The 26,445-nt window shown below is 34.8% G+C and overlaps 1 protein-coding gene across 2 annotated transcripts; it reads right to left on the bottom strand.

The window, feature by feature from the left end:
• Positions 1 to 1,779: 1,779 nt before the first annotated feature.
• LOC128994675 (coiled-coil domain-containing protein 102A) lies at positions 1,780 to 25,372 on the bottom strand. 2 transcript variants are annotated; one of them, XM_054419380.1, is made up of 10 exons: positions 25,115 to 25,372; positions 18,713 to 18,921; positions 17,720 to 18,309; positions 16,137 to 16,272; positions 11,838 to 11,927; positions 11,259 to 11,465; positions 8,306 to 8,502; positions 3,906 to 3,983; positions 3,363 to 3,415; positions 1,780 to 3,272 (listed from the first exon to the last, which is right to left on the bottom strand). In XM_054419380.1, exons 2-10 carry the CDS (start codon positions 18,914 to 18,916, stop codon positions 3,232 to 3,234), a joined length of 1,596 nt encoding a protein of 531 aa, XP_054275355.1. In that variant the 5' UTR covers positions 18,917 to 18,921; positions 25,115 to 25,372; the 3' UTR covers positions 1,780 to 3,231. The 2 variants fall into 2 exon arrangements, with proteins under 2 accessions (XP_054275355.1, XP_054275356.1); XM_054419381.1 differs by lacking the exon at positions 3,363 to 3,415.
• Between the last annotated feature and the right edge of the window lie 1,073 nt (positions 25,373 to 26,445).

Genomic DNA, 26,445 nt, shown 5'->3' with positions numbered 1-26,445 from the left:
AGATGCTGCGAACATTTATAAAAGAAGAGTTATTTTATTTTATTTTCAAGAAGAGTTTAAGTTTTTTTTTAAAGGGGAAAGGAGTGTTGTATATTAAATCATGAATAATAATTATCAATACGAAGTCACTGCAAGTTATATTCAATGCTTAATGCTTACTAAGAAAGAAACAGGAATACATGCTAAAGCTCAAAGGTCAAAGGCTGAAGACCAAGAACTGGAGAGGATTGACTGCACTTCTGTATGAACTGTGAGTATAGCAAGAGAGTAAAATGTGCACTTGTTAGGGTTAATATTTTCCCCCTAAAAATATACAATAAACAGTATAAGAACCATTCATAGAAAAATCAAGTTGAGAAATTCTTACAAACAAAAATAACAAATAAAATATAGTCCTATGAGTATTCATCGGGAAAATAAATATAAAGCATAAAAACAGTAAAAAAACTATACATAACAAAAGATTTTTTATGTACATGATTTACAATCAAAATAAAAAATATGTGAGTTACCAAAGCAATACAAACTATTTTTGTAAATTTATAAAAACTAGATTTTGTATAATCTTACTAAATAAAACTAAGATGTCAATTTGGTTATCTCTTACAATAACTTTGTTCTCCCTCGGTATTAAAACTTATAATAGTAATACTGATCACATTATCTTGAAACTAATCATTGTTCGTTATATAAAATATTTTAACAAGCATACTATTTGAATTTGAGCATGGCAACAAAATTATCACCAGGACCTAAGAGAAAAACTTCACTATTGGGTGGCAAGGGATTATTTACTTCTTACCTAAATAAGGTACAATATTAGGTTACAAATTCGGACTAATATTTTTTCACCCATCCTTGGTATTAGATTAGGGTAAATTTTTTGATGTTCCAACTCCATTCAATGAAGTATGGTTTGTATTAGTGGTACAGTTACAAAATAAAGATAGTAATAAGTAGAATAAAATAGGAAATGTATTCTAAAAAAAATTTACATCAGTTTCTGATATAATAGTTCTAGTCACTAGGACAAAAACTTGTTTAAACTAATAGACTTACAAACTGCAAATATTTTTAATTTTTCAAATCATTTACTTTAAAAATACTTCTGAAATTAGTTCCATCTTGTATTTGCTACATTGAACAAACATGTGTTACTGAAATATGTGGTTATATATCTGTTTAGTTTATGAAAATAACTAAAATGAAAATGATTAGTGGGTGAAAAAATGTACACAGTCGGTAACCTAAAATTGTCAAGTAACATCAAGTACGTTAGACTCTAACTCAACAATTAATTACAATCAAAGTAATCCAACAATTAGTCACTTTCCACAAAAACAATAGTTTTCCACTCTTAACACAATCAATCAATTGTTCTAGTCTTAAACAGTCCTTATTAATAATTAATAGGCTGATGGATGTCTTGTCAGTGGACTAAAAAGTACCTCTTTTCACTGCTATGAATGTATTTTAAACAGCATGGATGTATTATTGCAATGTGTGAAAGAAAACCATCTTTAAATGGAAAAAAGGATTTCCTGAATATTAAAATCACTAACAATTACAGAATAAGTTTAAAATGTTAGATGCACCATATCAAATTAACCAGATAAAAGATAAAACAAAGTTTTGTTGACAAACTGTGAGTAACAAAAGATGACCAAATAGAGGTTAAAACATGGTGATGCAATAGCAATCTATATATTAATTTGAAACAGTTTTTCTTTGTTCCCACTAATTTGAAAGAATGGCTGGGCTTAAAAATCTTTTTAAATCTTTTTTTTTAAATTTAACATTTTAAAAAGTTTAATTTTTTTATATTTAAAATTCCATTCCAATGTTATTTTTATGGAGGAAACACAACTACATACAAATATGTACTAACTGCATGCCTGTTATAAAACATAATGTAAAATACCCGTTCATCCTACATATAGAGTTCAAACCACTGATAAAATCTAAGTGTTTGATTCAAATATTTGGTTTTTAATCTATAGCTAGCAATGGCTAGGTTTGTGCTATACAAGAACTCATGTATTGAAAGTATATGATTGTACCATAATATAATTCTGATTTGAATGTGTTAAGTGAAAAATAGATACAACATTTAGATTTTTGGAAAGCCTATCTTAAAATTAATACTTTTCATTTGCAGCCTTATACAAAACATAAATTAAAATGTGTTGTTAATGGAAGAGTAATAAAATATTATCCACTGTGACTAACCCAACCAAAAATATTTAGTCGTTGATCCAAAATACTAAAAGTACAGCTTTAACATAATTAACATTACTCACTATATGCTAAAGATTGCTGGAACTATCACATCTTTTGACTTATTATTGATTATATCAATGTGATGGAAGATATAACTTATCAAAGGAACAATAAGGTACAACTGGAATGAAGTCGTCGATTAAAATAAGACTGGAATATTGTGTTTATAAGAAACAATATTTTGTGCACTTACACTTATCAGTGAAAACACAAGATAAGATACAATAAAGAACACATACAATGAACACAATGAATTCAAAATTAGTTGAATACATGTTTTTTTCCATGTACATAAACATTATGTAATAATAGATGATCATATGGAATTTAGCTCCTAACCAAAACAAGGACACGTCATTATCACCTCCACTTGCCAACATTACATCTAATAACTAATCAAAAGATTGATAAATCATATCAATGAATCGATACAGGAATTACAGTACTTAGAATTTTGAGCTCACAGCGATTAGTGGATGTTTGTAAATGTTTTTTTTTATGTGGGAGCTACACAATTTTTTTTTTATTGGCACTGTCTAAAAAAATTACATATATTATTAAATGGAAGGCCATTCCTAATCACGGATTCACTATAATAAATCCCGTTTTGACTTTTGTTTTTTAAGAAGATTATTGGCCAAGGTGGTCTTTGAACCTGTAAGACTTGGAATGCCTGGCCAACACGAGACCTGGCTTAGTCACAAGCTGCAGTTTATCAGCATAAAATGACTTCTTTCGCGATCTAAAACACCTGAAAACTCCCCTTGAAAATTAACAAGAGATTCCACATTCGGATACTTAAACTTGTTTAAGTTTTAGGCAGAACTATTGATATACAATACTCTACAAGTTTCCCAATGTGGGATGTCAGCAAGTACATTTTTGACTAACCTAACCTAACTGAAGTTGGAGGAAGCACAGGCTAGTCGTCGTCGCTGGCTTCATCAGTCCTCAAGACGGGACTGCGATGTGAGATACTCGTGTTCCGCTGCCTGTAGAGTCAAACAAAACAACACAATGTACAACAAATAGTGAATACACAAATGAAGAGGATTGATTGTATTTGGTTATTCATCACTCACTAGGTTCTTCATCTCCTTCCTCTCCGTCATCAACTTCCGATTCCTCCGCCTTACTGTCCGAGCAGCATGAAAAATCACAACACTTTAGCTAATGAGTCAACACATGACTTGGGGGTTCTTGTAAATTCTGCTTTTAAAATGTACAAATAGGCACGACCAGACACAGTAACTCATGATAAGTAAATAGTAATATAACAAACAATTTTATCACTAGATTTATTGTAATTAGAACACTGAATAAACTGGAACTGTCAACTAGCAACAAGTAACAGATCAAATCATAACTATATGTAGGGCCTACAAAGAAATTAAAAACAAAATAAGTCAAAAAACTTTGGAATCAGAAATATTGCATGAAACTTGGGGAAGGAAGAAGGGTTAGTTAGTATTGTACTGTGAATACCACTATTATACCACTTATCAAGATCATTGTTAAATAAATCTTTTAAATATTATAACCTACATCCAGGTTTCTCCAAGCTCAACTCGAATCATTATAATGAATAATCTATGTACAACATGTATAGTCGAAGTATTCATTACCTAGTTTGAAGGTGTTTGACTTGAACTTCTAGAACCTGGACTTGTTCTTGAAGGACATCATTTGATCGTTGAAGCTTCCTGTAACAGTATCATGTGATAATAAAAAGTGTAATACTGGTTTAATTTACCTCTGTCAATATGGTCCTTGCGTAGTTTGTCACTACTGCAGTTTCGTGCTTGTGGAGCACATCTTCAGATGAAGATCACGAAAGTTAAAACATTTTCTTCATGTGAAGGTCGTCCAACTTTTGAAAAAACACCGAATACATATAACACACGAACAGTACAAAAAAACATTTACAAACTTGGCCAATACATTAAAGCGTAACCATAGACAAAAAGAATTAAATATAGACCGTCAGCTGTGCTGCGGTTACCATAGGTTCTGGCGCACACCGCTTGGAGCACCACCGTAGTTACAGAGTACGCGCTACGTAAACTGCAGCGGTGTGCGCCGGAACCTATGGTAAACATGGCAACCGCAGCACGGCTGACAGTCTATATTTAATTCTTTTTGTCTATGGCGTAACACACGAGGTCCGGCGCCGGTAGAAGGCAAGTCATGACTCACTTACTACTACTACTACTACTATGACTCACTAAATTACTGTTAATAGCATTGGTCATTGTTGAAATTCACATGTAGACATACACTCACACACGAAACATTTATGTTTGTAACATTTATGTTTTGTGTGTGAGTGTATGTCTACATGTGAATTTCTAATAATCTAAATGTGAATACATGGGAACGGTGTTTAACAAGGGGTTTTATGGGGTAAAAATGGGGTTTTCTAATTTTTTACCCTTAAAACACACAATTTATAAATTTTTCTCCAGACCTTTTTAAGTGTTTTGTACAATAATTGGTTACGGAGAAAATTCAAAAAATTGTTAATTTAAAATTCCTATGTTATTCTTATGGAGAATATTATAATATGTTGTAGTTGGCTTGTTTATGGATAAATTTTGATCAAAATTGGTATTTTCAAATTTCATAATTCATAGGCTACTAAGCTATTGATATTTTAATAAAAAACACACTTTATTAGTTTCCCTGTAGCAGCTAACCTAGGTACTCGTAAAACATAAATGTTAATTTAATAGATTAATAATTAAAAATCAATCCAGGCAAATGGAAATTCGCTAAGTCATCAGGTTTGCTGCAGCGGGGTATTATTATTTATTGTTGTTTTCTTCCACATGCCACTATTTCTGCTTTGCTGGTTTGTGGCATTCAATTTCCAATAGAATAAGCTGAGGCTCTAAAGAAATTGTAATAACATGTTGGAAATATCGTCTAAAATAACAAGTCGTCTTGTGGATCAAAAATTAAGTTAATTTAATAGTAAAACTGATAGAATGAAAAACTTAGATTTGTGTATACATCTTATTTCATCAAAATATAACAAACAACTAAACTCTGTTGCCAAGGAAACATCATATGTTCTTTTCTAACATATCTATTATGGACATTATAATATGAATAAATTACATCTTTAACACACCCCCGTAATGTCCATAATACATTTTAGAAAAATAAGTTTTAGTTAAGAGGTCACCATCCCAATGAAAGTTTTCATTTTAACATGTTTCAATGATGATAAGCCCTTTGTTAAAATATCAGCGGTTTGTTCTTCTGTTGGAATGTATCTGACAGTGATCTGTTTCCCAGAGACCAACTGTCAAACATAATGGTATCTCGTCTCAATATGTTTAGAGCGATCGTGGAACATTGGATTGTTCATAAGTTTAATCACACTTTGATTGTCCACATGTAGTATAGGAATAGACTTTTCTTCAATTGCGCCAATCTCTTTCACAAGACGAAGGGATTTACAGGTCTCGCTAGCGGCAACATATTCTGCTTCCATTGAAGATTGGGAAACACACCGTTGAAGCTTACTCTTCCAAATAGTCTCATCAAGATTGCCATTCAAAAATGCTGTTTTAACATCAAACTGTTTGATAGCAAGATTGTACTGAACTGAACAGCCTAACATAGTTCGCATCGTCTTAAACCGAGCTACAGGGCTGAAAGTGACACCATAATCAATACCAGGACGCTGAGTAAATCCTTTTGCGACCAAACGCGCCTTGTAACGAATGATCTCGTTCTCAGAATTTGTTTTCAGTGCAAATACCCAGCGATTATCGATGACTTTTCTTCCTTTTGGTTGATCAACCAAATCATAAGTTTTATTTTTTATTAATGAATTTATTTCTTCATCCATAGCGGATTTCCAATCGACGACATGCTCAGATCGAATTGCTTCGTCATAATTTTCCGGTACTTCGTTTGTAAGTATTGCAGAAGCTAAAAGCTCATTTTTATCTCTGTCACTGACACACATGACAGAATCATCTCTATATCTCATAGGTATTTTTATTCCATCACGTTTTCTCAGGTTATAAGTCTCCTCTTGTAATATATCACCTGGAATAGCGTTATCATCACAAGGACACAACATGTCTTGCTCATCAGTATCATTGGTTCCTGGATACACAATATCTTGCTCTTCTTCATGGAATATATTGTCCTGATTACTGTCAACAAGCTGATTTCTGGTCTCATTATTTAGAATTGATTGCCTACTGTCAAGGGGATCATGCTCGATATCATTGCTACTCTCGTCAATGTTAAAGTAGTGTTTATCATCGTTATTGTTTATTTTCTTCAAAATAAAACATGATTCTTTTGGTGGAATGACCTTAACAACCATATTATACAATTGATTAGCTGAATTAAATATAGCCAAAGCAATGATTGTTCCATTTTGAGAAAACACCCATGACTTACCATTGTTTTTCACAGTCTGGTGAATGCCTTTTTCACCTGCTTTCCTCACAGAGAATAAGTTACAAGCAACATCAGGACAGTACCAAACATCATCGAAATACCTGTAAGTCCACTGTTTACCATCAAAAACCATAACGTCTATTTTTCCTGACCCCAAGGCCTGAATATGAACACCTTGGCGAGCACTGTCCATCTTTTTAGGAGTATCAAATGGTTTGTAAGTGGCGAACCAGTCCCTGCGGTTTGTCACATGGTGAGAAGCACCACTGTCAACAAGCCAGTTGTCACATTCACTGAAAAATGACTTATCAATTAGGCCTACCTCTAGATTTGATCGAGTCATCATTGCAGCATTTTGTATCTCACGGGTACATTCATTTGATTTATGTCCTTTTGTGTGACACTTAAAACAAATTACACCTGTTCGACAGTTTTTAGATAGATGACCATTTTTGCCACATGAAAAACATTTTATCGCTCCTAATTTTTGCAAGTCTCCCTTTTTGGCATTTTTGGCTCCCATATATTTTGGCTGTTTAGAACTTACTTTTATTTTGGAAACCATGGCTACTGCTGCATCCATCTCGTCTCTGTCCTTTAGACGTAATTCAAAGTTGAGACATTTCTTCTGTAGAATGTCCCATGTCTTCACCTCCCTTGGTGAGTCGTGCCAAGTCACATATATGTGATCATATTCCTTTGGTAGAGTTTGAAGGAGTCGAGCACACAAATCGTCTTCATTAATAGGCTTACCGTATATTGTTAATTGGTTTTGGATTTCGTCAAACTTTTCCAGATGACCATTCATTCCAAGGGTAGGTTCCCAAGAAATGTTATGGAACTTATTTCTCAATATGTCAATATTTTCTGTTGACTTGACATCATAAATGTGGACAAGTTTCTCCCACATCTCTTTTCCTGTAGAGCAATTGCTTACTCTAAGTAGAGGATTCGTCTCAAGGGATAAAACAATATATTTTCTGGCTTTTGCATCATTTTTTGACCAATTTACCAATTTTTCGTCATAATTTGGTGTACCTGCTGTTGGTTTTCCGAATTCTCCACTAACAATTCCATAAACTCCTTCACATTCTAAGATTACCTTCATGACTATTTTCCATGTTGTGAAATTCTCAGTCCCTCTTAATTTTTCAATCTGTTTTTCATTACTCATCATTCACTATTCTATTAACTTCTTCTCAATTAATTTAACCACTCTGTTCTGCTACCATGTTGGAAATATCGTCTAAAATAACAAGTCGTCTTGTGGATCAAAAATTAAGTTAATTTAATAGTAAAACTGATAGAATGAAAAACTTAGATTTGTGTATACATCTTATTTCATCAAAATATAACAAACAACTAAACTCTGTTGCCAAGGAAACATCATATGTTCTTTTCTAACATATCTATTATGGACATTATAATATGAATAAATTACATCTTTAACATAACAAATGAGCCAAATACCCTAATTACCCTTATTAATTGTTATAGAAATTTTGTTTTGTGATAATATGGATTGGCTGTTGCTGCCACATATTACATGATATTAATTTATGTTGAGTGAATCTACCAATCATACTATTCTCAAACTTACCTGATATTGTTGGTTGCAGAGTCTATCTCGTCCTCTGCTACGGCCAGTTCTCTCTTCAGCTCCTCCACCCGAGAACGGAGCCTCTTCACCTCAGTCTCGTACTGTTCCGCGCGACGCACCGCGTGGGCCAGCTCTGTTGTCTTGTCTGCCACCATCTTCTTCAGCTTACTGTGCGAATGCTTCAGGTCACCCAATTCCTAAACCAATGAAAACTAGAAATAATTATCCATCTATAAAACTATGTCCATCTCACGTTATTGTGTGCTTGTTTAACACTACAGCAAACTATTTAGTAAGTGTTAAATAAATATAGTGATGTGTCGATACCAAAATTTATTGATTCTCGATACCGACACCAATGCCTGAAAAATTGATTCTCGGTTCTCAATTGGTACCAATTCCATTATTTTACAGTATTACCATATTTTCTTAATGGATTTGGATACCAACCCATGTCTTTCCATTACCCGTACAGTAAGTATTTCTGAGGTAATGGGGTGTTTTTCATGTAAAAAAGAATGTATGCAGAAATTAAACATTCTAACTAGCCAATTTATTTGTAAACCCTTCTAAACACATAAAAATGAAAAATTCTAAAAATACCATACTTAAGGTAAATGAAGATCTAAAAAAAAAAAAAAATCAAAAAGAAAATGTTATTATAGAGATGTGGGCGCCTGAAATTTGCAGTCTAGCTATACTCGAGGTAATATTGTCATCATCTCCAGCGATCGTGGAGATATCATTGTCTTTCGGGATCACTGCAAAATCCGAAATATCTTCCTCAATGAGGAAAAATTATAATCGTCTTTCACAGCTGCGGCAACTTCATGAACATCTCCCGCGCCTGTGTAGACATCATCATCGTCTTCCGCGATGGTAGCAAAATCATGAACATCTCCCGCGCCTGTGTAGACATCATCATCGTCATCCACGTTGGCGGCAAAATCATGAGCATTTCCCGCAGCCATTTATACATCATCATAAATGTAAAATAATGAACATCTACCAAAGCCTTGTAAACATATTCGTTGTCTTCCGTGATCCCGGAAAAATCATTAAACAATAAACATCCCCCGTGGCCAAGTAGACTTATCATTCACTTCTGAATTATGTGTGTGAAACATCATTGTAGGCGTCCGCAAGCGCAATAAAATCATGAATATCTTCCACAGTTATATAGACATAGACATATTTTATTTGCACATAACATTATTCACATGTGTTGTTACATACGGACAGAATAGGTGCTCTGTCAGATTTAAGTGATCAGAATATAAAAAAATTAAATAGTAATCAAGAAGATAATGTGAATTAACAAAATTAAATGATAAAACTATTCTAAACTAAAGGGGTATTATGAAAATCTACAATTGAATAAAAGACTCTGTTAATTAAAGTGTTCACCTATTTTATTTTTAAAATTATTTTTATTTAACAACTAGCTGACCCGGCGAACTTCGTATCGCCTAAGTTATAGGTTTCCCCTAAGACAGACCGATGGAAAGAAAGTACCGTTACGTTTAATTTTCAAGATGATCTCGTTCGCATCGCTCAATCACGTCCTGGTTGAAGTTCGTTCGCTACGCTCACTCACCTTTGGGTTGGAGCTCGTTCGCTACGCTCACTCACCTTTAGGTTGGAGCTCGTTCGCTGCGCTCACTTGCCTTCAGGTTAGCTCGTTCGCTACGCTAACTCGCCTCCAGGTTGAAGTTCGCTCGCTACGCTCACTCACCTTTTGGTTGCAAATTAGCTGTTGTCATAAATGTAAAAGAAATAATAGTGCTGCACCCTGTTGGTAATCCTTGGTTAATTGTTGGTAACTTTAATGCTATTGAACATCATAGAACAGAACCAACTTGTTTAATTGAAACAGCTGTTAAGATTCATTAATTCCATTTCTCATAAGGTTAACATGGGAAACTCCAGAGCCACTGGGGCGGAGCCCTTTTAAGAATTTCGAAACGGGAAATAGTTTACGTCCGATTCGCATACCTACAGAATTTACACACCAAATTTCATGACGATCGGTGAAGTCGTTCCGGAGGAGTTTGCAGACAAACACTGTGACACGAGAATTTTATATATTAGATTTATAGCTTGCAGGCAGCAAATTGTACAGCCTCAGCTAAGCATATAGCAGACTTTTTTCAAAGGGTTAAACGGTGCCTTGGAAATCTAAAAATGATTTCATTAGGAGTGTTATATCTATGGTTAATTTGAATGGTTTCTGGGAGGTCATTTATAGCTGAATGAATGTATGATAACAAGGTAAAATAATTCAACATTCATTGAACATTGAAAACTGGTAGAATACATGTTGAATCGTTACATAAATATTACATTAAATTAGTAATAAGTGCATTACCGTACCTACAACATTTTTGACCTAATATCATACATTAAAAAGGAAACAACAAGTGTGAAAACAAGATTAGCCTACTAAAACTGCAGAATAAGATGATAACATATACACATCACAGCTCAGCTGCAGGGGTTGCACTGATCGGGGTAGCCAAAAAACTCCTAGGAGAAATCACACATTTTTCCTGGATTTCCTGGTTGCCAAGGATCCCTGATATTTTTGGGCCCAGATTTTCTTTGGTACAACAAATTTAAATAAATAATTACTGGTTTTTCGGAAAACCTGGTCTGTGTCCACCTTGACTGGGACTTAGACGCAAGGGGTAGCAGAGAGGTAAACTGATATTAGGAGTCAACAAACTATGCATTGTTTTTAACAGAATGTGGTATGTGTGCAAGCAAACACATAGAAAAGTAGAAAGTACATAAAGGGAAAGTACACTCTATTGCATATACTTAAAAAGCCTGGCTTGTATCTTCTGGGTACAGTAGAGGATGAAAACATGTGTTGTCTTATAATGGGTGTGTTAATGAGTGAGGGTTGAAAAGACAACCAAAGATCAAATTATCAAAACTGTACTGTGCTGACCTTGCCCCTATCAGACACTTCCTGCTGTAGTTGTCGCAGTTCTGTGTCCGCAGTGGTTGTTGGACGTCCTCGTCTCTCCAGTCGCTCCTGGGCATCGCGCAGCTCACTTCGCAGCTTCTTGTTGTCCCGCTCCAAGTTGAGTTTCTCTGTTTCCAGTCGCTCACGTTTGCCCCACTCTGCTGCGTTTTCTGCCTGCAGCCTCTCCAGCTAAGCAAACCATTTTGAAATTAGGATTGATTTATTAAGTTTTGTTACAAACAAATGAACCGTTGACTGTGTACACTGCCAAAAGGTTATGGCAATGGCTTCGTGGCCTTATCTACATCAAAAATAGCGAGAATATGCTTGAAAACATGAAATCAACAGAAACAATAGAATCTAGAAATCAAATTTTCTGAGGACATTCCTTAAATGGCATAGTAAAGGATAATCTTTACAAAGCTGCCCTAGAGATTGAAATTGGGTCACCCTTAACTTAACAAAATGTTATTATAGCATATAATAGTAGGTCGCAAAAATGTCATATTTATAATGGAACTGACCAGAATGCATATTTACAAGTCAGTTAGTAATCCATACCTGGGCTCTCAAATCAGCTAATCGTCTGTCCATCCCCTCTCTACTGGTTGCCTCGTCCATAAGATCTGCTTGGATCAATGCCACAGTATCCTGGAATAATAGTTACGTTATTAAATAGTTATCAAGCTTTTTAACACCCAAATTATTTAAATATTTATCGAACTAGGTATTTAGAACTACACTACGAGTTAGGGATTTTAAAAGTCCTCAGTGTTAGCAGCCATAGCGACATAGCCTAAGTTAATTGTAAACTATCTTTGCAAACATAGTCACATTTGTGTGTATAGCATACCGTACTTCTTAACCCATTGGCGCAAAGTAATGTGTAACCCGTCACCACATTTCCTGGCGAGGTAGCCATATTGCTAACCCACTGGTGCTTAAGAAGTTTGTCGAATCCAACCCGCAAGCACTAGTGTCAAGGTGTGCTTTAATCTTCCATTAGACCGACGGTGGCAACGTAGCTCTGTTGGCTTAAGGCAGCATAGAAGTGTAGCATTGAAGTCTTTCAACATGCACGGGTTCGAATACTGTACAAGTTAAATGCAATCCATATTATCAAACATAACATATGTGGGGCTTAGCCGGAGGGAGAGCCCACCATTAATAAACAGTGTCTGGCTTGGGGGGAATATGAAGGCATTAGTGCATCTAAGGATTGCACTCTAGGCCTACACCTGATTTTATTCTTTTAGCGAATTTCCCATATAGGGAATAAGCTATTATCATAGGTCACATGGTAAGACCTGGACTGAATTACTTTTTTGTTTGATGTCTTCGGAAGTCAAAAACACCACCTGGTCAAAGTTATTTATATACAGGGTGGAACGAAGTTAGTGTTAAAAAATTTTATGTGTTAAACTACTAAGTATTGGTGACAAAATGGCACCAATTTAAGTTTCCATACCCTCACAGGTAGGGAATAACAAACAATTTAAAAAATTTTCAAAATATTTGTACTTACTTACATAAAATGGCAATAAGTGCATTAAACATTGTTTTTATTCCAAATTAATTGTCATTTTCAGAATCCTCGTTAAATTTCCAATAGTAATAGTACAAATTCATTGAGATTAAACATCTGCATAAGCCCTTATTTGGCCATAGAAGTTTGAATTTGTGATTTTTTATAAAAAAGTAATAACTTTTTCCAAAGTTTTTCTATACTACACTGGACTATTAGAGAGTGTCAAATATTACTAAAAACTTCTGCAGTTAATAACCTTTAAAATGATGTATAAACATCTACTTTTCCTTTGATTTGTCGTTCTCAAATTTAAGAGTTTCTCATGAAAAACACGGAACGGCTAATGTTTAATTTCCTGTAAAAAACATGTATTGGCTTTAATGATATGGCAGCAGCTGCTTTAAAAATCATGTTTAAATGGGTATCATTGCAATTTTCAGAATCCTTGTAAAATTCCTAATAAGAATATTGAGGAATTGTTAGGATTAACACTTTATGAACCTATGTTTTGTGATGAATTTTCATTTAGGGGGTTTTCTTCTTATTTATTGGAATAAATTAAACATCGTTTACGGTGTTAGTTCTATGGCACATTCAACCGATGTGCGAGATTGACTTAAAGCAAAATACACAACTTGAATGATAAGAATGATAATGATGGTTCATAGGTGTGGTTTGCTGGCATGCCAGGTCGTCAGACCTAAGCCCACTGGACTTGTTTTGTGTGGCTGGAGTACTTGGTCTACTCATCTTTAGTGGAAGATAATCAGGAAATTAGCTACTGGATAATGAATGCAAATGTGCTAGTCAGAGGAACGTTGTATTTTAATGTTATTGTTGGTGCCACGTGCAAAAAAAGCTTGACTGTGTATCTGGGAAAATGGAGATTTTAAAAAAAAACCCAAGTAGTTGGCATCAAATAGAAGGCAACTATTAAACAACAAGGAAGTAAGGAACAGTTATTTAAGTTTCGAATATTGTGTGTTTTAGAATTAACTTTTAGTTTTTGTATAAATAGCTAAAACTAAGTATTTTTGAGGTGTTAACAATTATTTTAGTTAAGAAATATATCACTTGACTGAGTTATTTCCATTAGCATGTGTCTAAGCACTACAATAAATTAATTGGTATACTTTAATTAGGTTAATTTTCGGTTTTCGGTGAACATATTGACAACATTGCAAATTGTAGTATCTACATAATTTTAGAAGTTACTCCATTGGAAGTATTTGCTTATGCTTAAAAAAAATTCTTAAGTTAAATGTACCATGTGTACCTTTAAACAATATTCAATGTATTCAAAAAATAAAAAATAAACTAATTTAACATGTTTTCACAAAACATATGTTTATATGGATGTTAATACTAATAGATCTTTAATATCTTACAATAAATCTCACAAGGATTCTAAAAATTACAATAAACCCTATTCAAATATAACTGTTATTGCAGCTATTGCCATATTATTTAAGCAAATACATGTTATTTTAAGGGAAATTAAACATTAGCCGTTCCGTGTTTTTCATGAGAAACTCTTAAATTTGAGAACGACAAATCAAAGGAACAGTAGATGTTTGTACATAGTTTTAAAGGTTATTAACTGCAGAAGTTTTTAATAATATTTGGCACTCTCTACAGTCCAGTGTAGTATAGAAAAACGTTGGAAAAGGTTATTACTTTTTTATAAAAAATCCAAAATTCAAACTTTCATGGCCAAATAAGGGGTTATGCAGATGTTTAATCTCAATGCATTTGTACTATTACTATTGGAAATTTAACGAGGATTCTAAAAATGACAATGAATTTGGAATAAAAACAATGTTTAATGCACTTATGGCCATTTTATGTAAGTAAGTACAAATATTTTGAAAAAATCTTAAATTTTCTGTTATTATCTACCTGTGAGGGTATGGAAACTTAAATTGGTGCCATTTTGTCACCAATACTTAGTAGTTTAACACATAAAATTTTTTAACACTAACTTCGTTCCACCCTGTATATGTGTCTGTAAGCACGATAACTCAAGCAAAAATCATCAGTTTTTTATCAAATTTAGTACAGTTGTGGAAACCCACATTTAACTTATTCTATCGGAACAGGGTTTTGTGGGGGGTTTTATGTTAATAGTCAGTTATTGTACATACCCTTGGTCAACTTATTAACAGTGTATATACCTTGTGTGTATGTAGCTTGTGTGCATAGCTATTTTTGTCAATTTAACAACACCCGTCTCTCAAAGACTAGGATTTGAAAACCTACCTTAACTTAAGAATATCAGTCTATAGGTATTTAACTACTATTTACTAACATCGAACATTCTTAACACGTTGACTGCGCGTGCCGACTGGCGACTATACAGGCGCTCCCCAGTGGCGCGCGAAGCCCCGGCGCGCAACCGAATCAGCGAACGCAATTGGCATTCAAATATTTCAATCTGACGAATCACAAAAGAGTATTGGTGACTGTGCTGCGTTACCCCGCAAATAGTTGTAGTTCACTGAAACACCCAAAGGTAGCAGCACTGCACGGATCCATATCCAGTGCCTTTGTAATGTGGGTTGAAGAGAAAAAATCCCTGAAACCGGGACAAAAGCATTGCCAGACAGGATTTTACGGGAAATTTTAGTACCAACCTACACCAAAGTAAAGTTCGCATTCTAAGCTGGCAGGCCGGCAACGATTATAACGTCTCCGTCTGAGGCTAAGCTCACACTGACTCAATATATTTCTGTTGGTCTGGTGCCGACTTTTGTCGGCGCGCGCCACCTGGGAGCGCTGGCGACGCCGACTGACACCGACTAAAGTCGGCATGCGCAGTCAACGTGTTACAGTAACTATATTTATGTCTGTGCCCTCCACCTTGCCTCATTCCTCAAATTGCTCATTTCACTAATTTAGCCTCAGAATAGTTGCCGGTACTTTACAATTACCGGTAATATTAAATTATTTGTTTTGAAGATTTTCTTAATATTATGAATATTATTGTTTTCCAACAAATACGTAAGTCACTGATAGCGACTGAGCCTACGCACAGGCTTCCAGCCCATGTAGGCTTATTTCCTTAATGTATATATTTAACATAGCTTCCCTGAAACCTTTCCAACCTTTGTTATTATTATTAAGTTTACGTGTATTTTTATATTAATTATTTTATCTATGCAATAGCAAGTAAGGTGTCTGTTTCACTGGAAGTTTATGTTTATATTTTATTCTGCAATATTTTTGGAAATAAAGTATATTTTGATTTGATTTGATTTGATTTGTCAACTGCTTGTGCAGGTAACCAGTCAGTTTGTGTTCATGGTTAGTTGACAGGTAAACTACAATTGTACCTGATGCTGGTCCTGTAGTTGCAGCAGTTCTCTAACAGCCTCTTGTCTAGACACTCTCAGGTCCTCACACTTCTCCTTGCTCTCTGCCAGTTCCATTTCTAATCTCTCTAGGTTGCGGTGAAGTGCCAGCTTCTCCCTACACAGACAAGTATTGCATTGTGCTTCAAAACACACACAGGTTGTAGGAAACAACAGCAACTCAAACGCTCTTAGGTCAAGAGATACAAACCCATGTTTTGTCGATGTGCCAGAAATCAAGCTCGTTCCTCCCGCACCAAAGACCGAGACGCTAACTACTAGGCTAGCAACACACCCAACATACAATTTACGTACCTCAAGTCTTAAATACCATTGGGTACCATCTCAGATAATGCTAATAGTTGTTTGCGATTTTGGCAACGTAGTTCGGGCCGCTAACGCTTGGGTAGCGGTAATCTGTCGGTAGTGCAGTGTGCCTCTGAGGACCTTTTAATCATTTAATATTATCAATTAATTATAAAACAACAAAACTACAAACAAAAAAACAAATTTCATCCACAGAAATGACATTTTACAACCTACAATGAAAGCAATAATAAAAAACAACCAAACTGCCTTACCGACAGGCCCAAGGTGGAGTAGTTCGGGCAGCTGACGCTACTCTTTAACAGCGCTGAATAGGTAACGATAACTTCCATTGGGTGGCTACTATAGTACCTGTATACTCAATGGTATTACATAGCCTACCTATAGGAAACGAACGGTTTACTAAACACTAAGCAGAGCCCAAGATTGGTTATAACTCACTTTGGCAACTACACTACCATATAGCTAAGTTAGCTGACTCCGGTCAAACTGTTGTCATACTACACAATAGTACGTAAACATTCAAACCCACTAAGAAGGAATTTCCTGGAATTAGACTCCCTCTTATACCAATACCTTTTAACCGGACATCGGTTTAACAGGACTACACTAGGCGGAAATCACATCTCTTTAACTGGACAATTTTTATCAGCACAATAGTTTAACCAGACTAGATTGTCAGGAAGTGGGCGGGACTGAAACGACTGTTCTCATGGGAAAGATTTGAGACCAGTGATCATGTGTCTAAATAGTACAATGCTCTCCTAAAATACTGTATACAGTATCTATTTAAACGGTCTGTTTTAACAAGTTTTTGGAGACATCGGTTTAACCGGAAAACCCGTTACCAGTATCCAGACTGGCCTCAGTCCCGAGGAGTCGTTTGTGGTGTTGTCAAGGGTGCACGTTTTCAGTGAAAACTATGTAGGCTATGTGTAAAAAAACAAAGCCATTCACCAACACAAACACCGGATATGACCATGACATCACTACACACAGTGTTTAAAGAGATCCTGTAAACATGTAAAAATGTAAATAACTTAACATTATCTTTATAAAAGTTAATGATCTAAAATGTAAACCCACATCTATTTCTGAGTACCCATACCTAAATCAAAGATAAACTAAGTTACGCAGTATTAACCAATAATACGTGAACTTCAATTAAGTGGGATTTGAGGAGGATGCAGTGCGAATGCTTTGCACAGGTCGGCTAATAAAACATTATAACAACTTACTCTCGTTCAACTTGGAGTGTTTTGGTCGCCTCGTCCAGTCTCAATTGCAGCATTGACAATTTCTGCCGCATTTCCTCCTCGTCAGGAGATGACACAAAAGCATCTTTCTTGCAAGTACGCTTCATCAAGCTCTCAGCGTCTGTACCAATTGTGCTCAACGTGTCGTGGTCTCCCACGGTATTAGAGTCACAGTCTATATCCCTCTCTAACAGAGAGTCCTTGCCATCATACAGCTCTACTGCATGCTTTGGAACAGCTCCCTGCAGCACGTATTCTTCGATGCCTGAATCTTTTTCCGCCGAAGTTCTGTCGTCTTCACCAGTGGTAGTATTCTCATTGGCGTGGTCATCTGTCGAGATATCTTTCTCCGAATCAACACTTTCCAGAGCTTCGAGGAGCTTATGGTCCCATTGCCCCGCATGTTTGAGCAAAAGAAGATGTATTTTTTCCAATTCCTTTCTCATTTGTTCGTTCTGGGCTTCAAGTTCCTGTCTTTCTCTTTTGTAAGTGTTAATATCTTTGAGTGATGCATCCAACTTTGACCTAAGCATTTTTGCTTCTTCGCGTGCTTTATTTCTTTCATTTCGTACCTGAAACAAACACTAAAGTAAAGTCTATGCAAAATTGAAACTAATTTCTGTTAGTTATGTCAATTAGTGCCAACTGACCAAAGGCATAGTTAATGTACTGCACAATGGCTTAATCTTGGTGAGATTGGAATTACAGATTACTGATTGCAAGTTATTATAATGTAAAATAAAAGTCAACAAGAGGTTGATGTGGAAAGACGAAAACAGCAGATGATGTATTGTATCAATATCAATATAAAGTGTTAACTCTTAAGAATGAGTCTCTTAAGAAAACAAATAGAAACCTAGGCCTATACGTTATTTTAACTCCGAAGCTACCTTAGCTACCTAAGATACCGAAGCTTTCTTAGTCGAATTAAATTGTAGGTAATTGTTGTATGCTGTTTGAGGAAAAATTTAAGACCTTGCTCCATTTCTCGCGCCAGTTAGCTGTACAATCGGACCACCATCGCATTGTCTTTTCCATCTGAGCTGCCCGAGCACGAGCTTCCTCCAATTCCCGTTGACGCAGGGCTTCTTTGGCCTCCCACTCTGTATCCCCTCCAACATAGCGTCCCATCACAGCTGCCCGTGATGATGTGCTACTACCTGACGTTCCATGCGCCATTATTCCTATTAAAATCAAACATTTTTATTAAACTCTAAAAATAGGCCTAAGCCTAAACTGGAAACACTCAGCTATCAATAACTTACCCATCCCTAAAAATTCCAAGAACTAAAACTTATTTATCGCTGCACAAACTTGCTGTTAGCAAATTTCCCATATGGAATAATAAGTTATTACCGTAGGTCTCATGGTAAGACCTGGACCCATAATCGATTTCCTTTTTGGTTTTGAGGTCCCCAGAGGCACAGAAAACGTACTACTATAACCCAGAATGCCAACCGCATGGTAAAAAGCATTAAGTGTTTTGAGAGAGCTTTGCCTGTCAATCCGTAGGCAGCGCCACCAGCGTTGCTATGCTATTGCATGGCAACACTGGTGGCGCTGCCTACGGATTGACAGGCAAAGCTCTCTCAAACCGCTTAATGCTTTTTACCATGCGGTTGGCATTCTGGGTTATAGTAGTACGTTTTCTGTGCCAGAGGCCAAAAACATCATCCTTTCAACAACCGAGTTGTTGATTTTATGTCCCCTTCAGACTGTTTTTGCACTAAGTTATTGAAATAAACTTAGGCTAGTGGGTTAGTCATAGTAAATGATTATTTCAAAAAAGCTTGCATTAAGTTATAACCTAAACTTTAACTTACCTAAAGGACTTAACTTACCTATCCTTCAAAGGACATCAATTCAAAGGAGTCGTGAATTCTCATAAAACCTGGCCTACCTTTCTCTACCTTCTCACCTTTCTACCTTTCTCACATGTCTTTTCCGCTATATAAAAACAAATTTTAAGCTGTTCGAGAAGTTTGATTGGGTTAGGTTTAAGAACAGTGTCAACCATTTTATCAAAGAGGTTTTGTCATATATTGACTTAAACATAGCTTATTGGCTAGTCTATGCCAATAAGTTAAACACTATTGTCATAATGAGACATATGGGGTGCCTAGGCCTACATGGTGAAAACAAAAGCTAAGCCACTCGGTAAAGTGAAGAGAAGAAGAACCAAGCAAAGTATAGGCCTATTCCTTCTTTTAATTTCATAATCCAGTCTAGATTAATAAATATGTCTGATCAAGAGACATTAGATCAAGAGACAAGAGTTAAATTAATCTTAATTTTAATCAAATATTTCAAATAGGCTAATTAAGTTACTTAAATTAAAGTAGCCTATTTAAGTTACCTTGTGGGTTGCGTTAATTGTGGATTGTGAGTGTAGGCCTAATATTTACTTCAAATTAATTAAAATAAGTTGGGTCATTCCATATGAAATCAACCAATTAAAAATTATTTTCAACCTGACCATCTTTGATTTTGATGGAATTTTGCAATTACTAGTAGTATTTTGAGTCCTGAATCCAAGTATGTTTTTTTAAATCTATCATTTATAGTTTTTACGATATAAATATTTCAAAATGGTAAAAATTGGCGTTTTTTACTCTGCGCGCAAATCTAAAATATTGTCTAGGATGAGTTCTATTGGTCCTATCAAGTTGTACAATGGCTTATTTAAAGAGGATTCAAATGCCTTTAATCTGATACCAAACTTCATACTACTTTGGTAATTTTTTTTATTTTTCTTAATTTCAAAATATGTTTTTGAAAAAAAATTTAAGATAGTGTTTTTTGAAAAATTTTAAAATTAGGTACATAGGCCTATGTTAAAGAATGTAATCTAGTAAATACACAATAAAAAAATTTCAAAGTGGGATGATAATGGGATCAGCATTTATGATAAAAATACTTTTCTATGGTTCACTGTTTCCAAGCATTTTGGCGCATACTATATTAGGCCTAAGTACTAACGTAAATGTATCATTAAATAAGAGTCAATTCATATTCATATTCATATTCTTTATTCATATTTTTTTGTACAAGGGTGGTACAATGAATAGCGTCAATAAAAAGAAATACAATTACAATGATATTAGTAAATATTAACAAGTAAAATAATAACAACAAGTCTTTAGTTAGTTAAGAATGAAATACAAAATTAAAATAACTTAATGCTACCTATGCCAGCAATTAATTATATGGTTAAAATTAAATAGATCTGCCTATATTTGAATGATGTATGTCATATTTTGCTATAATATAAACTAAATCTAGCAAGTAAACAACATTATTCAAGCACAGAAAACGTACTACTATAACCCAGAATGCCAACCACATGGTAAAAAGCATTAAGCGTTTTGAGAGAGCTTTGCCTGTCAATCCGTAGGCAGCGCCACCAGCGTTGCCATGCAATAGCATAGCAACGCTGGTGGCTCTGCCTACGGATTGACAGGCGAAGCTCTCTCAAAACACTTAATGCTTTTTACCATGCGGTTCGGTTGGCATTCTGGGTTATAGTAGTACGTTTTCTGTGATTCAAGTTAGCAAAGTTATTTAAATCCACAAATCAGTTTTCATTATAAAAATTTAAATTGTTAAGTGATAATACATTTTATACTTATGAGCAAACATTCCTCAAAAGTAAATAATTATCATGGAATATTATCTATGTATCAATAATAAGGTTACTACAGGATTTAAATAGATTGATCACAGTAAAATGTGTGACAACATTATCAATGCTTGTTTGACATGTCTCTCTCTTGTCACAAGAGGAAAGACAGACAAACATGGATCTATGGGTTTTTTGCTCAAGTTCCTCAGTCTTTTACAGTTAGTTGTGTTGCAACAATTTACTGTAATCAATCTTTAAGTCTGCCTTTTCACTAGGCTGCAGACACTAGTCAGCCACTAGATCTGTGCAAAAACACATTGTGAAGCACTTTACGTTTACACTATCAGGTCGCAGCGACCCACCTCGGCTATTTAATTTTAATCATATAATTAATTGAACCTTATTTTAATGATACATTTACATTAGTACTTAGGCCTACATGCTGTATGCGCCAAAATTCTTGGAAACAGTGAACCATAGAAAAGTATTTTTATCATAAATGCTGATCCCATTATCATCCCACTTTGAAATTTTTATAGTGTAGCCTACTTACTAGATTACATTCTTTAACATGGCTATTTAATTTTCAATTTTTTCAAAAAACACTATCTTAAATTTTTTTTCAAAGACATATTTTGAAATTAAAAAAAAAAATAATTTTTACCAAAGTAAGTTGAGTTTGGTATCAGATTAAAGGCATTTGAATCCTCTTTAAAATGAGCCAATTGTACATTTTGATAGTGACCAATAGAACTCATCCTAGACAATATTTTAGATTTGCGCGAACGGTAAAAAACGCCAATTTTTACTATTTTGAAATATTTATATCGTAACAACTATAAAAGATAGATTTTTTTTTAAACATATTTGGATTCAGGACTCAAAATACTAATAGTAGGTATTCAAAATTTCATCAAAATCTAAGATGGTCAGGTTGAGAGCCTAGTTGATTTGATATGGAATGACCCAGTTACCCTAGCCTACAATCAATCAATTTAAATGTGAATTAGGAAGATTAACTTAGGTTTTAGTGTGTACTGTAAAGGAAACGTAAAGGAAAACCAAAATCACTCATCGATATTAATCGAAAAAAAAGTCATCGATTATAATGATTTTTCCCTTTAACGAAAGTAAGTTAAGTTAGGCCTACCTACCCATCTTTCTGCGGAGACCAAAACTACCTACGTACTCTTCAAACCACAATCATTTTCGGTAGACTTCCATATCTGTTAGTACTAAACAACCGAATGAAAATATCAATTATTCGATTGTTTCATTTGATATTTCATTTCGTAAGTTAGGTTAATCTTACCTAACTAACCAAACGATATATCGAATAATCGATACCGTATATCGATCGATATTTTAGTTTATTCATCCCTACTGAATTGCAGATCAATGTTTCTAAATATATTTAAAAAAATGATGGGAAGACGTATCTGTTGGCACAAACAACCGAATGAAAATATTTATCGATATAGCCTACTGTATCGATTATTAAATATATCGTTTGGTTAGTTAGGTAAGGTTAACCAACTAACCAAACAAAATATTGAATGAAACAATCAAATAATTGATATATTCATTTGGTTGTTTGTGCCAACAGATACAGAAGTCTACCCAAAACCTGTTTTAATGGTTTAGGGTTTATAAAGTTTATGTGTTTACGTGGTAAAACATACAGATTTGTAAATAGTGTCTTAACTTAGTTGATGTTTTTTTTTTTTTTTTGTGATTGGCTTACTTGAAAAATACTGAATTTTTAACCCTTAGAGTGCCAGGCGAGAAATAAAAGTAACGCTCAAAAAATGCCGATGATTTTTCCCGAAGGTCGCGCTAAAAATGCCGAGCGCGATCTGGCGATTTTTAGGTTAAAATTTCGTAAAAATCGAATTTTCGATATTTCGACCAACGAAAATCGATGTATCGCATCTAGCAACTTTCGACTCAATGTTAATATATGGGTTAAAAGAATCCGAGTATTTATTCGGTTGTTATGACAGCTGTTCGATCATTACGAAACGTCCGGTCAACCGGACGTTGGCACTTTTGGCTCGTTCTAAAAACGTCCGGTCGGCCGGACGTTGGCACTTTTGGCTCGTTTTAAAAACGTCCGGTTCCCCGGACGTTGGCACTCAAAGGGTTAATATTAGCTTTTATAAAAAAAAGCAATGAATTAGTTGGAATGAAAATCATACAAGTTAACAAAATATAGGCCTACATATCATCCATACGCTGGTTTCCTTGATTAATCGTGGATTTCATGATGTGTTTGAAATGCCGCTACGTAAGTTAGCAAATAAATCGATCTTGTCGAGATCAACAAAGACGACTAGGAAGCACAAAAAGTTTAGCCAAAACTTGAAGGCTTAAACTTCGTCTTTGATCACCTTCCAATTGATTCTACAAATTATTAACGTGTAACACGTGGGTTATGGTTTAAACACTTGAATCCATGCAAATGTGAATGTTAATAGGCCTACATATAACTTTTGAAACTATCGGTAATATATTTTGTGGTTTCACTTATATCCTCAGAAAGCCATCTTAGGCAATTATTAGTACCGTAGCCAAAATGTAGAGGGTCGATTTCTAGGTTATAACTAGCTAGAACTGTACCACCCTGTTTTAGAATAAGTTAATGACTAACCCTGAGGGTTTAAAATTAATATGGAAATGCAGGTCTCTGAAAATGCCTAAATTTACATCTCTATGCGTTTCTTATCCCCCCCCCTTTATTACGAAACAACGTGTCGCTAATCTAATTACACCAATAACTTATTTATCTTTACCTAAGTTACACAAATGTTCTCTTCACTTAAAATTGTAGATACCGGTAAACAAAAATATGAAGCTCGATGGTCAAAGTCAATAACAATAGGCCTATACATGGAACCCTGACGACTCCGCTCAATTTTGTGGATGCCTTTGCGAACGCCACCTAACTTAGTATATTTTTTGTTCATTTTGCGTGGGTGCCGTGACCTTGACAGATTGTCTGTTCATAAGTTAACATGCCTGTCTCAGAAGCCCAGCATTAGTGTATTTTAAAGCAGGGTCTCACAGGCCCAGGGTTTCGGTTTGTGCGTTTCTAAGCGGGATCCATTATTTTCAAATGGGATCTCACAGACCGGGGGTTTCAGTTAGCATCAGCCTGGGTCTAGGGTTTCGGTATTAGTGTTAAGAACAGTTTCATGAGCAGTAGTTTGATGGGTAGTATAATAGTAAATGAAGGACAGAAACTAAAGTGCAACCACTTACAGCAAGTTTGGTTAGCTATGTTAGGTTAACTTAGTTTAGAACAGCTTCATTTCAATATATTTTTTGTGGCCAAATATATTTATCATCTCCGTTTGTTATTATATTTCGCCCCAAAAACTTATAAAAGAAATATTTTCCTAACATTAATATATAACTTATTTCTATGTAGGGAATTAGATTGTCTTCAAAATGTATTGACCTAGCCTATATAATGAATTTCCCATAAAATTTCCCATTGGAACTCGTGCTGGTATTTAGCACTTAAACAAGCTAGTTTTTAGTTACAAGCTTAGGGAAATCCAAAGATAAAAGTCACCTACACTCATTAATCTTTTGGTTAGAGTTAATGAAAAGTTATCTCATCACTATGGAGGTTAGGAAATGATTCCAAACTTCCAAAACAATGTGGTTTTCATAACAAAGTTTTGTTATAACTAATTAAATTTACATGTACATTTTCTAACTATAAATTAGAAGATACTAGTCTAATTTACCTTTTCAGAGTCACATAAATATTCACAGTAGGCCTAGATATATTATTGGGAAAATAAGAAATGAACAGTGGTTGGCTCTAAATTGAACCCATGACTTTTTGAACGCCAAGGCAAAACGTGGAAACAAATCCTTCTTTAAACCTTTAATAAGTATTGTGCACATCAATATTTTTAATGATTATAAATAAACCACTCATATTAAAGTGTAATGTAAATATAGGCCTATTCCTAGCGTAGCGATAACGATTAGGCAATGAATGAATGATTGTATGTAAATACTTATAAATGACAGACAAATCACAAATCCCGTTCCTTCACTCGACTCCACTCCAAACCATATTTTTATTTTGCATTAGTGTTCGGTATCGAACATCGATGTTTTCAAAACATCGATGTTTGGAGGTCGATGTTCGATGTTTTTACCATCGATGTAAGAAAGTCGATGTTTTACTACCATCGATGTTTTGGTATCGATGTTTTTTTTTTTGCTGAAGCTGTTTGTCAAAAGATCGTAAAATAAATACATAGATAAAATAAGTACAAAAGATAAAACATGTTTTATCTATTATAAATATATCGATGTTCGTAGCAGAGGAGATGGACAAATTGGAACGGAACAGAGTGGACTGGACTGATTTGGCGTGACAATCCTATCTGCGAGCGGGGAACGGAGCGAGTTAGGAGGAACGGAGGTTTAGTTTTCCCTCGAATTCCGTCATATCGGCATTTTTTAATGAATAACGGAATACTGAGATTATAAAATTCAAAAATTCGATATGATTAAGTTGAAAACTTCGATGTTTTTCGCTTAAAAACATCGATGTTTTTCGCTTAAAAACATCGATGTTTTTCGCATGAAAATATCAATGTTTTTGAACCGATGGTTTTGCAGCATCGATGGTGATAGTTCGATGCTGCTATCGATGGTAACATCGATGGTGATCTATCGATGTCCGAACACTATTTTGCATTTGCTATTTTGCTGTAATGCTGTGTGTGTGAAGTTTTTGACCAAAGTTGCCACCCTGGACCTGAGAAAATTCCCCATCTAAGAAAAATCCCCATTTTATCCCCAGCTAAAGCAAAAATCCTCCAATAATCCGCCAAGTCATAAAAATCTATAGAAAGTCCCCAATTTTCCTCCATCCATCCTTCTTATTCTACAAAAATCCCATTTAACTACCAAATATCCCGAATTCATACCTATCTATGCCATATAGTGTGTGGGTAAAATTCACTTTCCATGATTATATTATACTATGACATGTACATACATCATGTATTCACTCCATATTAAATGTGCTGACGAAGAAAGATCCCCATTTTATCCC

Source organism: Macrosteles quadrilineatus, unplaced genomic scaffold (assembly GCF_028750875.1).
Source record: "Macrosteles quadrilineatus isolate MER2022 unplaced genomic scaffold, UCM_ALF_1.0 Scaffold_5__1_contigs__length_97177068, whole genome shotgun sequence".
NCBI classification, from domain to species: domain Eukaryota; kingdom Metazoa; phylum Arthropoda; class Insecta; order Hemiptera; family Cicadellidae; genus Macrosteles; species Macrosteles quadrilineatus.
Note: the sequence above shows the minus strand (reverse complement) of the source record. Positions and strands in the feature narration are given on the sequence as shown.

Bases quoted from the DNA above. Each gene is read 5' to 3' on its own strand.
- LOC128994675 (XM_054419380.1), bottom strand. From the start codon at position 18,916: ATGGCGCATGGAACGTCAGGTAGTAGCACATCATCACGGGCAGCTGTG. The intron at 11,466-11,837 runs GTATGGATTACT...TGGTTTGCTTAG, and splicing joins TAGCTGATTTGAGAGCCCAG to CTGGAGAGGCTGCAGGCAGA. The intron at 8,503-11,258 runs GTCAGCACAGTA...TCATTGGTTTAG, and splicing joins AAGTGTCTGATAGGGGCAAG to GAATTGGGTGACCTGAAGCA.